This window comes from Leptosomus discolor, chromosome 4 (genome assembly GCF_034619465.1).
Source record: "Leptosomus discolor isolate bLepDis1 chromosome 4, bLepDis1.hap2, whole genome shotgun sequence".
Classification (NCBI taxonomy): domain Eukaryota; kingdom Metazoa; phylum Chordata; class Aves; order Leptosomiformes; family Leptosomidae; genus Leptosomus; species Leptosomus discolor.
This window is the reverse complement of record NC_141394.1, coordinates 43,386,502-43,405,475: the sequence shown is the minus strand read 5'-3', so window position 1 is coordinate 43,405,475 and position 18,974 is coordinate 43,386,502. Positions and strand designations below refer to the sequence as shown.

Genomic DNA, 18,974 nt, shown 5'->3' with positions numbered 1-18,974 from the left:
AATATCTCTTTTTTTCAATTTGAGTACAGCGGGCCTCAGATCCTCCCTATCCCCGGCTCCAGAACCCTAGGGGTTGGTCTTGAGTCTCCTGTGGTGCTTTCTGCCAGAGACTCCAGGTAGGGTCATTCTCCCCGGCCTTGGTGTAGAGCACATTTTTAACATCTTGTTCTGCCTGAGCCAGCTGAAGGACTACTGCATGAACAATCCCCCATTTCATTTGTTCGAAGGCCCTATCTGAAATTGTTCTTCTTCGGGGTCACTTGATAGAGAGGCTTACAATCAGACTGTAATCTGGATATGCACCCTCCAAAGCTTGTGTTTCCTTTTTACTAGTTGGTGGGGACATAGCTGCTATGTTGTTGATCACATCCATTGGGATATGGCGATGTCCATCTTGCCATTTTATTCCTAAAACTGGATCTTCTGTGGCGTTCTGGAGCTTCACCCTGTTCCAATGTAATCTGTATCAGTCCATGGCAAATGGTGTGACTGTGTTTCCACCCCTGGGGCAGTTGATTCCAGATGTTCTGGACACCCCTCCAAGTGAAAGCAAACTGTGGCCTGCACTCTGCTGCCAAAGGGATTGGAAAAAAATGGATTAGCAGTAACAGTTGTGGTGTACCGGTTGGCTACCTTTGACTGGTTCATATTGAAATTCTAGCATGTCCGACATGGCAGCACTCAGCAATGGTGTGACTTCATTCAGGCCACAATAGTCTACTGTTACTCTCCACTCTGTTAGATTTTTGCACTGGCCATATGGAGCTGTTAAAGGGTGAGCAAGTTTTGGGTATGGAATAGGAATCAGGGAGTCTTGGTGCGATATTGCCACTGAGGTACTGTAGTGGTAGCAACTGGCATCTGTTGTTCTTCAACCCTCAGCAACCCCACCACAGAAGGGTCCTCTGAGAGACCGGGCGAGGTGGACAGCTGCTCGATTTCCTCCGTCTCCAAGGCAGCTATACCAAAGGCCCACCAGTACCCCCTTGGGTCCTTGAAGTACCCTCTTCTAAGGTGGTCTATGCCAAGGATGCACGGGCCAGTCTCAATGAGGTGTTTATGCCACTCATTCCCCGTTAGATTCACTTCAGCTTCCAGTACAGTTAGCTGTTGGGATACACCTGCTACTCCAGAAATATGGATGAGTTCTGCCCCTTTTACAATTTGATGGCATTGGGGTATATCATGCACCAGTGTCTACTAGAGCCTTATGCTCCTGTGGCTCTGATGTATCAGGCCATTGAATCCACACAGTCCAATAAACCCAGTTGTCCCTTTCCTCCCCCCTGGCTGGAGGCAGGGCCCTCTAATCCTGATCAGAATCAGTCACTTCTTGTGAAAATGACTTAGAAGCCCCTTCAAGAGGATGAGAAGTAATATCAGCCCTTCTACTGCCTGGGGAATTTCCCACTGGAAACTGGAGCAGCATTTTTCTTGGAAGGATCCCCTTTTGTGTTTATTTTACCTCGCAAGTCATGTACCTGTGCATCTAGGATTGAAGTGGGTTTTCCATCCCACTTCCTCCTTCCTCTCTGTGGTCACGTAGGTAAAACCACAGGGTACCCTGTGGTGTGTACATTCCATATTCCTTCACTTGAGCAGAGGAGCGCCTACTCCTAATAGCTGAGATACGGGCCCGTACAGGTGGGGCGTGGGACACGTACTCTTTGTATTGCTGGAACTCCTGGAGCAGTTCCTCCAGAGCCAAGATGCAGGCCTGTAGGGAGGAAGAGAGACTTCTTTTGTATTGCTGGAGTTGGCCAGCCAATTCATCCAGTTTGTCCCTCACCTTCTTTCCAAGACATTACTGCCAATGAGTTGGCATACGACAGTGGTGCACTTCATGGAAGTTTCCACTGTGTGGGTTGTGTGCATTGGACTTCATCTGGATCTAGAGGTGACTGCCTGTTATCCAGATCATTGTAAGTCACCGCCAGCACAGCTAATTCCCTCAGGTACTGGATACCTCTCTCCATGGTAGTCCACTTGCATGGGTGACATGTAACATCTTCTCTGAAAGGTTACCTTTCCTTCATGCCTGACAGGAGTTGCCTCCAGAGGCTGAGGGCTTGTGTCCGTTTTCCTATCACCTTGTCAATGTGTCCTTCCCTAGTCAGGGATTCCAGCTTCTTGGCTTCCCTATCCTCTAATTCCAAACTACTGGTCCCAATATCCTGGCATCGGAGCAACCAGGTGACAATGTGTTCACCTGGATGGAAGCTGAAATCCTTTTGTATATCTCATCTCACTCAGGAATAGGAATCAGGTGATCATCTCTGGTTCCACCTCTTCTACCTGTTCTTGTGATGACCCCAGTTCACCTCCATCCCTCACTATGTGATCTGATTTTTTTTGTGCATTTCTTCTTCTGTATAGTGGTGACTGATACTGGCATAGGTTGGTTCTCTGGTTCATCCGCAGTGCCTGTTGCTGGGGTTTGAGTAGCCACTGTGCTTGTCACAAGGGTTGGAATGGCTGCAAGACCTGTTGATCTGGTTTTAGGTCCAGAGACCGTCTCTTCCCCTTGAGAGTACTCAATAATGTTGAAAAGGGCTCAGTAGGCATGGGCCAGGCCCCAGCACATTCCAGTGATTTGTGTCTCTCTGAAATTGCCAGGTTGCAGCATACTTTTTTCCAAATGTTTTACTAGTTTTTCAGGATTCTGCACTTGTTCAGGAGTGAAATTCCAAAATGTTGGAGGTGACCACTGTCCTAGGCACTTACCCATGCTCTCCCACACACCCTGCAACTCAAAACTATCCAGTCTCGTAGCAGATCTCTGGGTGGTATTCTTAAAAAGTTTTTGTGTAACCCTAAACAAGACCTGGGACACATTCAGGAGACATAGCAATAGGAGCATGCTGGCTTGGATATGCAAAGTTCTTAAAAGCTGTTGTAATTAGCCTGAAGGAGAAAGGGGAGCTGAAAGAGCAGGAGAAAGTATCCCCTCAGTCTTCCCTATGGATTGGGTGCAAAACAAATTACTAACAAATTCCAAGAGAAGTTGCCCGAGGTACGGGCATGACAACAACGCCACGTAGAAAAACCAGCTTAACTTTGTGGCCAGTCATGTAATTGTGTCATAAGTCAACATTACTTGGTACAGCAAAATGGTAGTCCTGATCCCTCTCCCAGTGGTGATAACCACCACCACAGAGAACGTGCAGGGCATGTCAGGATTTACCTAATGCTGCTGTGTGAACAAACAAACCAACATGGTGACTAGCGATTATTTAAGTAATGTAAGAAATGCATATAGCGAAAGTGTTTTAACACACTCTGGTCAGATCTGCTGTTATATCAACCTGTCTTGCCCCATGTTGGGCACCAAAAATGACTGTCATGGCTTAGGCCCAGCTGGGAACAAGGCAGCACTGGCAGCTCACTCAGCTCCCCCTTGGCCGGGTGGCTGGGTTGGGGAGAGCAATTGGAAGAAAAAGGTAGAACCTCGTGGGCTGAGATAAGGACAACAGAACAACACAAGGAGAGAAGAAACAACAGTAATAACAATAATACTGCTGAAATAATATGTATAGCAAGTGACGCACAACACGACTGCCCACTGCCTTCCCTGGCTGTGCACTCCCCTGGCTGCTCCCCCTTTATATATGGGCGTGAGGTCAGTATGGTGTGGAAGCCCCTGGGCTAGTTCAGCATGGCTGTCCCAGCTGTGCCCCCTCCCAGCTTCTTGTGACAATTAACCCTATCCTAGCCAAACCGCGAACATGAACATTCTGTTATATATAACAATTCTGGTTTGAAAAGTTTGTGAAAATGGTCATACTGAAAAAGGAGAGCCACATTTTTAGTTGGGATAAATTATATTTGCTCTGTTAAATTCAGTAGAATTATGCTGATTGCACAGACTAGGAGCCTGGCCCTGAGAGAGCTGACTTCTCCCTGGCTTGCAGCGTGGCTCTGAAAAGCCAATAGTCTCTTCTCAGATTTGATTACCTGCTTTTATATAGCTGGGAGGCAATACTTTGTCAGACACTCACAATTTTGTGTTCCTGCAAGGTTGTCATTGTCGGGAAAGGTACAAACACAATCAGAAAGTCAGACAGGCAGATTTGCAAGGTGAGTTCTTAGATTTGAAGGAAATAAATTTTATGTAATTAAATGGAAATAGCATGTTTTTATTTGGAGTGGTGGGAGAAAAGAAAGAAGTGAGGCAGGGGAGAGAAGCTTCCTGAAGAAAGTCCTGACTTTGGAGACAACAGTTTTTTGGAGACGAGATAAAGTTATATTTCTGTTATTCAACAGCGTTGCCAGGTCACCAGATTCAGGGTTCAGGAAGCATTGTATCTCCTGCAGCTGGCAGTAATGGAGATGCACTAGGATCCTAACAGTTCTGGAAAGAGCTGTGTAACAATTGTGTGGAATATGGACAATTTTATTTATGAGAAAGCTCGCATTGCATTTTAATTTTATTACAGGAATCTTACTTTATTTCTAAAAGCATAATTGTTTTAACATGATTCTTTCAGTGGTGTTTGCAATGATTTTTTTGCGTCATGGTAATTGTCCTAGCAATGAAAAAGATTTTCAGATGCTTACAGTACACAACCAAGCAGTATGTAATTGAATGCAACTGTCATTGAAACAGACTTGTTTTCTGACCTGTTGTTTCAATCTGAACATGATGTTTACTTACCACGTTCATTATTGCAGCATTAGCATATAGAGAAGCTGTGCCATATCATCATGTACTTTCCTAACAGATAGCCACTAACTTCTTGAAGGCTTTTTTTGTACTTGCTTAAAATATCCCATATTGGCATGAAGTTTCTTTCCTCGCTGTGACGAATGATTGACTGGTTGAAATAGATTAATCTGCCCCTCCTCTGGTCTTTGAGCTTGTTTCGTACTGCAGCAACCCAGGTTTTGACTCTAATTTTGCACAATGATCAAAGCCTCTTTTGCTAATAACATGGTGTGGAAAGTTCCATTTGGTTGCATAATCTCTGAACAAACAGTTCAGGTCGTAGCAATAACTGAAGACCACATTTCTGCCAGAAAAGGTGGAAAAACATCCTTTGTACCTGCTCCGCCATAATTGTCCTCTACAGACATTCCAGCCTCAGGATTTAAATTTTGTTTTCTTCCCTCTCTTGAGGCTGTGAAAATTTTTCTGGCTGTCTCTGTGGAAAACTGAGGCCCCCTTACTGTTACGGATTGTTTTCTAATGCTAAATGTAGAGATGAGGAATCCATTGCTGAAATATTTATGAGGTCCACTTCATTCTTTGTTTTTGTGGTGAGCTCAATATTTGATGCTTATTGTTCCTAGTGAGGTCTGTTGGGGTTTTTTAACCATGATATATATATATGCACAGTCGGCAAAGAGTTTAGATCCATACAGCATGGCTATAATTTCAGACATACATATTTTCTCAAATGCTCAAAATAAGACAAAAATCCACATTTATTTGCACCAGAATTAAAAATTGCAAAAAGAAGCAAAAAGGAAAATCTTGTAATGATGTAATTCTGTGGTGGTTTGGTTTTGGTTTTGGTTTTGGTTTTTTTTAATCCAGAAGTATAGCATATCTTTAGTTCTGATTGCCATTGATGTTTTAATTGGCATTGATTTGCCTCTCAGTTTTGGTAAAGGATATCTTGGGATTTCAAATGCCAGCCTTTGGTTTCTGAGTCCATGTTTTTGTGTGTCCTAGCATGAAGCTTTGGTCCATTGTATTATCTTTTGGTTATTACGCTGTAGTTTGAGCATTGGGGAACTGGTTTTTTACCAATTTTAGTTGCCTACCATGGCCCTAGAAAAAGTAACTTCATCTTACATTGTACTGTTTAAATACATACTCCTTCATGGTTCTAAATAACATGTTGAATGACTTGTGTGATTCCCTGTGCCTTATTCACTCTTCCTGAAGACAAGTTTAACCCTTACGTCTAGAAGGTAATAGTATAATCTGAATGGGTAAAACAGACCACTCAGATTATATATAACATTACTGAAGAAAAAAAAATCTTTAGTCTATAAAAGTGTGTACAATATGATTTCTGCTATGCTGCAATTTTCTTAGTGGCTTTGGAAGCAATCTGTATCAGTTTTATTTCCATACTGATTTTCTGATGCAGTTTCAATCATGTGTGAATTCTTTTGGCAGCTGTGGTTCTGGCTTATTTTTTGCTACTGTTGTTCCGTCTATTGTTTGTGGTTCCTTTCTACTGTCTGCTTGTTCTTAATGTCGCCTTTCAGAAGCTGAAATTACCAACTGGGCATTTGGTTTCCGTGTCTTGTTCCTGGCTGCTTCCGACTCATCTATCGACTTTTCAGACCAATGAGCATTTCCTTTGTGTTTTGATCACTAGATGATCTTTCAAGGTCCCTTCCAACCCTTGACATTCTGTGATTGTGTGATCCTCGTTTGCAGAGGCAGTGCTTGACTTTCTTTTTATGCTTGTGCCGTATTTTCTTTCTCTTAGAACTAAGAGAATGATTATTCTATTGGGCATGATTAAATAATATGCACTGAAGACTTATTTCCCTATGTTAATATTAAAACAGTTTTGTTAGCACTATAGTAAACCAAGTTAGTATGATAAAATGACATATACAGCCACATTAATGCTAAACAACATTTAAAATCTAAGCGCTGAATGGCAAATACTCTTAGTCATTTTAAATTTTCATCTTTGGACAGAAACCAAGTATCAAAACTCTCATATAAATAAAAATATAGAAATACCAGGAAAAGTTAGAAGAATGTTAAGAGTCGTAATAACACTTTTTGTAAACTAGCGTATATGCAGGTACTATTAGACATTTGTTTCAGTAAATTAAATGAGCATTTTCCTGATTTCCTTTTTCCAGTTTAATTGTCCCTGAATGTAAACAGTTATTAGGTTCATTACTCTCCCTTTAGAAAGGAAATCTTGGCTTAGGAAGACTTGATAAGGAATAGTTTCTAAGCATATGTATTCAAACGCAACTATTTCTAAGTCATTTTATGCATCTAAAGAATCAGTTCTTCAGTCATGAAAATGAGCTGTTATTCATAAACTGGCATCACCTCACTGTGTAAAGCTAAGCGTATTTGTAATACTTTTATATTTGGAGTTTTCAAATGTACTCTTCAGTTGGCACTTTTTGAGTCTTGGGTATAAGATGATATGCATCACAGAAATATGTTCTATGTAATGAGGGTCAAAGAATGGATGTTGCTGTATTTCTTTGTTTCTGGAGAACCAGTTATGACCACAAAGCTAAATATCATGTTATCCTGCCTATAGAGTTCATTGACAAAACAGGATAGTGAAATGGAGAAAGTGTGAAAGAAAGGTTTGAGTGCATCATGGTAAACATGAGGGCTAAGAAGAAACAGATGTAATTAACAATGGAAGACTTAATAATCGAGCAAGCAGTTTTGGCCCTTGTTTGACAAGGCATCTATTTCTCATTGCATGCTTACGTTTAATTTTGCTGTTGAATGCATCTGGGCCCTAGCTTTTGGAAGAAAAGACTAGGACACATTTTCAGTGTTCTGGAAAACAAGGGCAAACTAGGTTTTTGCCTGGCTCTGTTGTAGAAGAACAGGAAGTCAATTATAAAATACTGAATTCTTAACTATAACAAAGCCTTCTGGGAATTGCTGTTTCTCAGGTACCTTTAGTTACTTACCCTGTTTCTTGGAGTTCCTAGTTATTTGCCATTCTGGGCAGTGCTCTCTAGAGAAGTGATCACAAAATGAGCTTACTATATTCTTGCCCTCTTGTTGCTAAGTAGGCCATTGACTATTTCTAGAAAGATCAACATAAATCCAAAGAAAAACAATTCATATAGAAGAGCTTGAAAGAAATGAATCCTGGCAGACGCTTCTCATGTCTTTAATAAATAGATCTTTCATGTTGCAATGGCTTATGAGTCCTAAACATCATGATTTTTTTAATCTAATAACTGTGAACAGCTTCTGATTCACCATTATAAAACTAATGTCTTCCAGCAATAACAACATGACTGTAGACTTAGACTAAGGTGGGAATCCTGCCAAAACCAATTACACTTTCTGCATTATACACTGGATCACCATTATGTATTTGGAAATACCACCCCATCTTTTCCCTCCTGCTCCTGAGAGACCAAATGCCCCAGAAGAATTGCAAGCATTTGTCTCGAGACAAAGTCTAAATGCTTATTTTTAGCAAGGTTTGTTACATGGCATGGGTGCCCTCCCACTTATCTTTAGTGGAATTTCATACACAAAAACACAGCACTGATGTTCTTCAGTGTACAATTGTGATGCTGATCACCAATCATGAAAAGTTATTTTTATCTGGATCCTGATTTTCTGGCTGACCCACGTAGCTTAATATTTGCTAATGTGTGTTATGTTCTTACATTCAAGATTTGTGTTAGAGTTTTTACCTCACATCCAGAGGGCCTTGGTTGAATCAAATGAGAGTTTCTATCTGTATGGAGCTTTCATAATAATTTTAAAAATATAAAATGTTTTTGTTTTTATCATATTATTTGTCAGGATTGTGTACGTGTGTGTATGTAATTCAGTTTTTAAGCCTCAGCTCCTGTAAGTAGCTAGAACTGCAGTGACTTGACGTACCCAGCTAGAGGTGGTGCTTTTTACTTGTTTCTCGCTTTGTGCAGGAGAGGAGATCAAAATTCCAGTTTTATTCACCTTCCCCAGAAGAAGACACATACATGGAAGGACTGATGATTTACCACCAGGTGTAAAGCTTATTAAATGAAGAGCCGCTCACTGTGTTAGTCCAAGAGAACTGTGTTTGATCAGTAGGCAGTAAGTAACTAGTGAAGAGAGGTGATAAGAGTTTGTGGCGTGTCAGGGAGGATGTTCAGTTTGAAAGAACAGCAGTTGTCTTCTGGAGAGAGTGGACTGGATGCATGTTTGTGTCACTGAAGGGGTACAGAACTCCTTCACCCATTAAAGCACAGGTCAAGGGTATTAACAGGTCTGTCCTGTGGGTGGAAGATGGAATAACACCTTGTACCCTGTCATGGGTTGACCCCAGCCAGCAGCCAAGCACCCACACAGCCACTCACTCGCTCCCCCCCTGCCCCCAGTGGACACGGGAGAGAATAGGAAGAGCAAAACTGAGAAAACTTGTGGGTCGAGATAAAGACCATTTAAGAAGGAAAGAGAAAAAACAAGTGATGCAAAGGCAATCACTCACCCCTTCCCACAAGCAGACTAATGCCCAGCCAGTCCTCAAGCAACAGCCACCTTGTAAATCAGAGCTCCTCACCCTCTTCATCCTCTACCTCAGTTTTATGGCTGATCATGATGTTATGTGTCATGGAATATGCCTTCAACCAATTTGGGTCCACTGGTCTGCCTGTGTCCCCTCCTAATTTCTTGCCCACCCCTAGCCTCCTCGCTGATAGGGGCAGAGGGAAAAGGAGAAAGCCCTGATGCTCTGCAAGCTAAAACATTGGTGTGTTAGCAATGTTGTTTTGGCCACAGATCCAAAGCACAGCACCATACAGGCTGCTGTGTCGAAACTGAATGCCATCCCAGCCAGACCCAGTACATGCCCACCTTTAAATAATCCCAGTTGATGTCTGAAGCCTAGCACAAGTAATCTGGGCTCTTTTTATTTTCCATCACAAATAACTGTGATGATTTCTGGTTAGTTGGGTTTTTTTCCTTCTTTTTCCAAGTGTTGTGTTTTTTTTTAAATGGAAGTTGAGATCTGTTTAGTTACATGAATTCAAGAGCCAGGACAGAGCCTTAACTAAAACTTCCCAACAGCACAGGCAGTTTGAACTTCATTACCCCAAAGAAGTTTAGCTGAGGCCTGACAGGTCCAGATGGAGTACAGTGGAGTCCAGTAGAGTACAGGCAGGAGTGCAGTGCTCCAAAGATCCAGGCTTTTCTCTGTTAGGAGTGGCAGTGGTGCTTCTGAGAAAGCAGCACCTGTGGTTTTCAAATTTTCTGGTGCAGGCATCTGGCCCTAGTTGTTGCCTGCATTATTTCATCTATGCCTGCAATCATGGACTGGCGATTGAAGAAAAGCAGTAAGTGTGACAGGGGATGTGATGGCATCCTAGGAGTCAGGAATACTGGCATAAAAGTTTTATTTTTCAGTGATCCTGGGATGACACTGTTGTTGTCTCTGTCACCTTATATGCAGCATCAAAATGGTTTAATGCAGAGGATCACAGTAGTGTGCTCATAACAGTCTTCTGCAGAATTCTCACCCAGAGATCCAGGTGTAAACTGGTGCTTTATTTTAATGGGCATTTTTGAAGGTGGATTATGTGACATTAACACCTTTATTGTAGCAAGTTCAGAAAGTGTTTAGCCTTCACTGCAGATGGGAAACAGTTATTCATGAGTGTGTGGGGAGATAGTGAATTGGTTTTGTCTCAGCAAGAGCATAGTGATTTGGAATAGAACAAGGAATTCCAGTAGGCTAAACAGAAAAGCTATGCAGAAGATTCACAGCCTTTTCCAGAAACCTTTGTTCAACATGAGCAGTGTTATACCCTTAATACACTTGAGATAAATATTGGAACTTTACATGACGATTTGCAGTTGGAACGGAAGAAGTCTGACCATCTTGTACGCTAGCCCTGGAAAACCCGCAGCATCCTTTTGTAAAGGACTTATTGTATTACTTACCAAGTTTTTTAATCACTTGTATTCTCTCACCTGAGGTGAAACTGACCTAATTAAAGTTAATTGATGATAACTGTTGAAACTGGCAGACTCAGAATTTCACCCATACTGTTCAGGTGCTTTTAATTGGAGTCTAGAAATAATTAGGATATAAGAGATGACTGTGGTAGCAAAGATAGCTAGGCAAAGCCATGAAAAGAGAACAGCAACGAATAATCACAGGCATAAAGAGATGATTAAAAAAAAATTTAAAGCGATGATAGTTTTAAAAGAAAATATTGTATTAATATTAATTCAAATCTGAGAAATTTTAAAAATAAGTCAATTTATTTTTTGCCTTTATGTGAATTATATTCAAGGAGTAGCGCACTAAATAGCTGGGAAAAATTAGCTTCAATTACACAGTGGTTTCTATCTATAGGCATGTCAGGTGTAGCAGGGATTGCAATGAGGCTGACAAGATGTTTTCTCTAGAAGGATGTCTCTTGTTGAAGGTGACTATGTGAAAACCAAAGAATGCAGAGGGGGTAAATGAGAATTAATCAGAGGTGAACATTTCCTTACCATACCCTGGTTTTAGAACTTAGGCACTAGTGTAGCCTGCAGTGTCAAAGAAGAGAATAACCCAGAAGAACTAGCTCTTTTACACAGGCAGCTGTGGTCACTAGCATTCATCAATTGGCTTGAATTGTCTCCAGCAATAAAAAGTGAATAATCAGCATGTTATTTACAGCTATGAGGTTATTCTTTCTGCAGCGTAACCGCAAGTATCATCCAGAAGGACTAGCTTTTGCTGAGTCCTACAAAGCAGGAATTAAAATAGTGCCTTGAAACAGAAGGATTTTGAAGCAAATCAGTGTTTCTTTTCTGCTGTAAATAGATTTGCTTCTAGTTTTAGCTTTGTATTTCCCCAAATGGAAAGCTGTTTAAGGTATTTTGCAAAAAGTTCATTGAGTCTTGACCTCAGAGCCAATTTGGTTTTAACATGACAAAAAATTACATATTTCTATAATACTATGTGTGGTCATAATGACTCATTTTATAAATTACAGCTGCCGTTGATGTTTACATAACTATTATTTGTAGTGTAAGTTGAACTTAAGAGTAGCTTGGTGAGTTTTATTTCTAAATTAATTGTCTAGGCATATGAACCATATCTCTGATTTTTTTTTTTTTTTGATTGTTTCTAGTGGAAGCTTTATGTTACTGATTGCTAATACTAGCAAATAATAATCTCCATAGCAGAGCATTACTGTTTTCTCTTGGTATTTATGTGATCAATATTTTCGTTATTTCTCCTAAATATATACATGATAGAGTTTTCAATACATTTTTTTAAAAAAAACTTCTCCTGCATAATTGTTTTTCTTTCTCCCTCTTAGTCTGCTCCCAGTTTTCAAGAGGAGTCTTTGCTATTTTTGGATTCTATGACAAGAAGTCTGTAAATACCATAACATCGTTCTGTGGGACTCTTCATGTCTCCTTCATAACTCCCAGCTTCCCAACAGATGGAACACATCCCTTTGTCATTCAGATGAGACCTGACCTCAAGGGAGCTCTTCTTAGCTTGATCGAATATTATCAGTGGACCAAGTTTGCATATTTGTATGACAGCGACAGAGGTAAGATGTGGTACTTTTTATCTGCATGCTGTTTGTTAGATGTATGTCACTGAAACACTGAATTAGTATTAGAAGAGTAATGAGGAAAGGAATATTTACCTGCAGCAGGTGTAAGTGTAAGCTTAAATTTAGAAATGAGGTTTTGGCAGAGAAACAAAATCGTTTAAATGAGAATGAAATTGTTACAGTATGTATGAGAATTGCAAGCATGTGCTGATAAGCAATGTGAGATTAATCATGTGTTGTAAAACAGTTTATATGAAAAGCATTTTCTTTTTTTTTTTTTTTAAAAGAATCATCTAAGGAGACATAAACCAAATCTGAGCATGAAGGGCAGTTTGCTACCACAGATTCACTCCACACATGCAAAATCAATAGTTGGGCACCAAGCAAGCAAGAATCTTGGATGCAGTCCCTGCTTCTTTGGATACTGTTTATGATAGATACTCAAATTCCTCTCCTCTGTTGAGCTTAGATTTTTTGTTGTTGTTGATAAACACAAATCCACTGCTTGTGAGCAATTTACTACATGGTACAGCCTTCTCAAGTCCTATGCCCTTTTATGGCTGTAGTAATAATAATAATATAACAGTTTATGAACTGGGAAAAATCTCTTTCAAATTGTGGGATATCAGTTTTCTGAGAAGAAGCAGCATTATACAGAAGTGGGAGGTTTTTCACTGCCCTTTCTGAAATTCCATTGTTGTCATTCTGTTTTCAGGTTCTCCTTACCTAGTAGTCCTTAGCTAACTTTTTTCTACTCTTACCTTCTCATCTTCCCCTTAAAAAGGGTATTTTGTGGCTCATCTGAATGTTCATCAGTCAGAGTTGAATGTTAAGTGCACATTAAATTGTAAGATGCCACTAGATTGAAAGTATGGTTATACTACACCGTGGTTTGTTGAGTAATGGGGTGATGTTAGATTCCCTGTATTCTGATGCCGTATTATACATTATGTTGATAAGTAGCTGAAGGGACCTCCTCCAGACAATTCTTTATCACTGTTGTAAGCAATAAAGTTAGAAGAACAAATACTGGTGTGTAGCCTCCAGCAGTAATGTCATGTGGGACGATGAACCCTAAGCCCATTTCTCCAGCAGATCCTGTTCAGATTCACATTAGAATCAGAAACATTCACTGCCTTTTTAGAAAGGACAGACGTAAAATTACTTGCTTAGCCAGTACTCTGTCAATCAGCTAGCAGTATGCAGTACATGACCTCCATGTCATTTATGTTTAGGAAATACCGAAAAACATCTAGTTCTTCTGTGCACTGGCTGAATCTGGCCAGGAATAACAGCATGAAATTGTTGTTTGTAGTCACTCTTTGGTTATGCCTTTTTACTTGTTTGTTTGTTTTAACTGTGGCAAGGCACCCTAGTGATAACAAGCTCCAAGGCATGAAGCTCCTGCCTTTATGTGGAGTAAATCGTTGCTCCTCAGTGCTCCCACTGGTTGCACAAGGTTAACCTGCAGAGTCAAGCAGTGTGTAGTCAGCAACACTGACATCAAACCCTGCATACACAGGGTCCACAGTTCCTCTAAACAGTTTTGCATAGGTGTTAAGGTAGTGACAGTCGTGTATATTTAAGGAATGGTATGTAATTTAAACCATTTCCACCTTCAGGAGTGAGATAAAAAAGGCAAAGAGACTTACTCTTCATGGAAGCTGTGAAGGTGAATAGGAGTTAGTTTGATGACTTATTCCGAAAGAATAATTTATTGCTATTTTTACAGCCCCTCTGTAGTTAGGGGATGGCTGGTTGAAGTGCAGGGCAATTTCATATCTCGTTCCTGCCTATAAGAAGTGAGGCCATTCAGTGTATGCATGTCCAAGCTGTTACTGGCTTAATACAGCAGTTGCTCTCATATAATGTGGATCGGTGTCCTTTACCCTGCTTGCCTCTTCCAGTGCTAAACAGTGGGTTTTGGAAAAAGTACTGACATTATTGGAGGATTCTATCTGTAACAGAATTGCTAAGTTACTCAGCCTCTGTTCAGTCCTCATTTTCAGAGCTCACTGAATTAAGAGTTTGTCTAATGATAACCAAAAGAGGTTCTGGCACATGAGGTTCCTGAACAGAAGTATTCCTGCAGTTTAAAAAAAAAAAACCACAAATGAAGTTGTTGGAGTTTTCTCTTCTGCAGAGTTCCACTTCCATTGCCAGTCTCCAGATACTTCCATGTCCACAGAAGTATTGTTGTGAATGCTTTTGGTTGGTTGGTTTTTATTCTTTTGCAATGTGTTCCTGCTATCAGAATAAACTAAGCTGTATGGGGATGACAAATCTGCCGCCTATAAAAAAGCAAGAAATCCAGGCAGCCGTTTGACATCTGTGCAGAGAGCACTCCAAGAAAAGGGACTCCCTAGGAAAAATGGAAGATCAGAGGAGTAAAATATAGAAATCCTTTGTAATGGATAGTATTAACATTAAATGCCTAACTGAGATTCTTTTTAACTCAGAGGAAACATACAGACAGGTTGGAGGACTTGAAATCTACTGAATGAAATCTGAAACAATGATTCAGATTCTATCAGTTTCGGTTTGGGTTTTTTTTGGTGTGGTTTTATTTTTAATTAGTTTAAATTACCATTTGAAACATTATTTTGAGGTATAGACTTATTTTACTGCTTTTTTTTAATGGTATAAGATATTCCCTACATCTTTTAGTTTGCCTACGTTAATTATATTTTCCTTTTAGCATGGGTTCTCCACATTTATCTTTAATGTTATGAATAGTTTTATTATAAACCCTTGGGTAGTAGTTATCTATTATTTTGAAATAAATATTCACTGCATGACATAAAAAGCTTAATGTCAGTCTTCTTGAAAGACAACATGGAAAACCAGAACTATTTGAGATACTAATTGAATTTATGCTTTTGAGAGCCTGCCATTTTCTGCCTTTACTTATGATCAGTCTTGTATAGTGCTGTATGTCATTGCCATTTTCACTGATAAAGCTAAATTGCTAAACACTGACCAATCTTAGTGATATATTTACAGGCTATGAGACAAATTAATTCTTAGTGCATGCTTTCTACGTTTATGAGCATAACCACTATTATTTCTCGTGAGAGTTAGACCTGAAGCTTCCTTTACATACCAAGTCAGAAATTTGTCTCAAAGAAATTACTCCTGGTGTTCTGTAGTTTCAGGGGACATGAATGTGCAAAAATGTCAATTGGCTTGTGAGAAAGCCTAATTTTCTTTTTTTCTATAATACAGTCTTCTATCTTTAAAATTGCTCTCTAGAATTATGTAGAATTCTCTGGAAGGAATTTAAACATAAGTCAAATTCCTGTACTGCTGGAAATTGTTAAAATAGTATTTGTTGTATAGCAGAAATTATTTTCCAGCAGTAACTTTCATGTTTCTATACTCTGTTACTTAATCCTTGAAAAGGAAAACCAGTCAAGTAAAATCTTTGCTGATTTTTACAATATATTGTAGGCAGTTGCAGCTGTACAGACATTACAGCGTCCTAGCAGGAACATGCTGAAGGATAAAATGGAAGCAAACTTTTCTAGACTACTTGTAGGTGTTAGCATTGAGCCCACTTATCTATATGGAAAAATGTATCTCGCCACATATTCTTCCATAATCAGGGATATGACTGTAGGCAACAGAAGTAGTAACTCCATTAGCACCACTGCAGAACATGAGAATTGTGCTATAGACCTCGGTGAGGTCTGGGTTTAAATACAGTACTGCTCAAGCGCTGAGAACAAAAGCCGTTCAATAGCATTTTGTAGTAAGCCGCTGATCCTCTTGTCATAATTGGATCACTTTTCTCCTAGAAGACCCCTTCCCCAGCATATGGAATTTCAGCAGTGGATCAGTGAAACTGGCAAAATCCTTTTCCAAAGAAGGTTGAAGCAAAATCAAAAGGTTGTCTTTACGAGGCTCTACCCTGATTCCTTGTAGCAATGTAAATAGAAATTTCATACAATAAGAACTGATTGGGCCCACACATCTTAATTTCTGAGTCCTAACAATGTGTGACAGGTCGAACAAGTTACAGGGAAATCTTAAATAACTCATCTCATAAATCCCACTCTAGAAGCTTGTTATTCCTGAAGCTTTATCAGTCATATCTTCTGTTTTCTCCTGTGCTTCACTAGGCTTATCAACGTTGCAAGCTGTGCTGGATTCTGCTGCTGAAAAGAAATGGCAAGTGACTGCTATCAATGTAGGAAATATTAACAATGACAGAAAAGATGAAACTTACCGTTCTCTGTTTCAAGATCTAGAGGTAAAAAAGGAAAGGCGAGTGATTTTGGACTGTGAGCGCGATAAAGTCAACGACATTGTTGATCAGGTTTGCTATGCTCCGTTCTTCAGTGATAGCAGTTAGCTATATTCTATAAGTAAACATAATGAGTTCATTCCTCTTGATCCTGTTTTTGTGTTTATTATGCATCATTTGGAAGTGACAGGTTTGTATTGGTGACCACATATATGTGAGTCAGAAAGTGAATATAGAAATCCTGTAATCCCTCCCTTTGCTCAAAGGCAAGATAATTCTATCTGGATAATACCAAATGGTTTTATATCCCGATTATTTTTAAAAAAAAAAAAAAAATCTCATTAAGGCTATTTCACAACCTAAGTAGTATACTATATTGTATGCAGTTGATACACTGTTATATGTGGTGCATTATAAATAGTTACATCTAGGGATTAGTTCTCCTTTCATCTAGAAAGTATTTTCTTCTTCTACTGCTTTTTCCAAAAACCTTTCACATCTTGGGAAGGCTGTATCAACAGTTTCTCTTTTGCATTTAAGTCCTTTCATAGCTCATGTTTCTTAAGCTCTTTGTCATTCGTACTGTCCTTGGGTCTCTCTTCATTTTGTTTCCCTCTTAAAAGTGTGTTAACCAAAATTGCATGCTGTTTTCCATAGCTGAGGCCTTCTGAGCTTTAAACAGAACAGAAAATTATGTCTTCTCTCCACCCATACATACATTATTTGCCAAAATGTTGGGGTTTTTTTTCTAGTGTCTTTCACAACAGTGTCACAGTGCTCTGATTCAAATTATTTCATTACCTTCAAATCCAACTCTTCAATCCTAGTGTCTGTGTGTCTTACTTCCATTCATGCATACAGAACACAATGGAAAATTATAAGGATAGCTCCCTGCTGGCTTGAACTTGACCATGTGAGACTGTGCAGCATCTGTAAGGATATGTCATTAGAGTGTAGATGTATTGGTTTGAAGCTTTTTTGAAGGGCTTGTTATTTTGGTCTTTGTTATGAAGGTCATTAAATTTTGGAGAGGCTCACACAATGACCAGAGTCCTAGATGGAGTGCCTTGTATTTGTCTGTTTTATTTGAAATTCATGTCCGCAAACTGTTTCTCTAAATTTTCAAGATCAATTTGAATGTTATCGTGTTCTCCAGAGCATTTGCAACCTCCCTATAATCTGCAATTTGTTTAAAATTGTATTTTCTGACTTGTTACCCATGTCAAGAAGTAGACAGAGTAGAGCAGTGCTTGAGAGAAATAGTCCTTATAGGTCCTCTTCAGCTGGTTCTGTGTGGTTTTTCAAAGGGTTGTTAGCTTACCTTATAGTGACTTTTTGTCTTGTCCGTGTTCCCTTAAGAGCTTATAATGATGTCATACAGGACAAAAGCCTTATTAGACCCAAAATATGTCACATCTGCTGTTTCCTCATTATCTGTTAGGCCAGCTACCATGTCACAGAAAGGAAGGAAATTGCTTTGACATATTTTGATCTTGACAAGACTATATTGACTGTTTATCGTCTTAGTATCCTATAGATTCGTTTTAAATGAAGTATGTAATATTCATTATAATCTCTTCCCCGATACGGAAGTTTGACCAACTGTAAGTTTCTTCAGTTTCTCCTTTTACCACTTTTTAAAGACAAGAAACCTCTTTAACCTTTAGTTACCACTCCATTTTTCTGTCTTTGTTTAGTTACAGACCTATTTTTTTTTCTTTGGCTGCTGCTTATTTTGATTGCATATTTTTCTTGCCCTAATTGCAGTTTGATAGCTTCTGCCTTGTTTTGAGTCTTAGATTTTCTCAGCTTGTCCCCACGGACTTGTGCTACTCCTTAAGCATATGGATGGATAAACTTTTGTTTCTGCTGTTTTGATTTGTAAGTCACTGAAGGCTTCTAGGTAACTGGATCAGCCACACATGTCAGTTAATATAATTCCAATTAGTTGTTCTCCTCAAAATACTGCTATGCTCTAGAATATGGTCTCTTAAACTGCTGTCAGCTGTCTCTCATGGGTTTAGCCTTGAAATTCTCTTTGCAAGACACCCAGCAGTTTCTGGAGTTTGGTCTGTTTAAGTCCATTATCCTTACACTCTCTTTCTGTAACTTCCCTTCCTTACGTAAAAAGGTAAACCCACTTTCGATTTCTCAAACAGCCTAAAATAAAATCTAAAATAACTGTTTCTCTATTAATTTTCTCTGTCCCTTAAAATAAAGGTCTATGCTGAACAGTGGCTTTCTTGGCCTATGAGTATCCTTTGAATGTGGTGCTCTGATTTTCTTTTCTAAAAGAAGAATATGCACTTCAAGTCTTGCTTTGCTACCAGATTTATTCTTTAAAAAATTCTTCTAACTCCTGCCACGAAATACCCCTCAACAATTCCCTTCTTTTCATGAGAGTGCCTGAAGTAGACCCTTTGTATCAGTATCCCCTTTCTTTTTCAGTGTATCTTTACTGAAACATGCAACAGGCTTTCTGTTG

General features: G+C 39.4%; 1 protein-coding gene and 1 pseudogene across 3 annotated transcripts in view; one reads left to right on the top strand and one right to left on the bottom strand.

Annotated features, from left to right (window-relative positions):
* Window positions 1–18,974, top strand: part of GRIA2 (glutamate ionotropic receptor AMPA type subunit 2) — a 96,916-nt gene that overhangs the window by 36,480 nt on the left and 41,462 nt on the right. For all 3 annotated transcript variants that reach the window (XM_086464555.1, XM_086464554.1, XM_086464553.1), the window contains exons 3-4: window positions 11,998–12,237; window positions 16,365–16,561. In XM_086464555.1, the coding sequence (XP_086320681.1) occupies window positions 11,998–12,237; window positions 16,365–16,561 (437 nt within the window). The remainder of the gene's footprint in view (window positions 1–11,997; window positions 12,238–16,364; window positions 16,562–18,974) is intronic.
* On the bottom strand, window positions 805–2,860 carry LOC147415666 (uncharacterized; annotated as a pseudogene).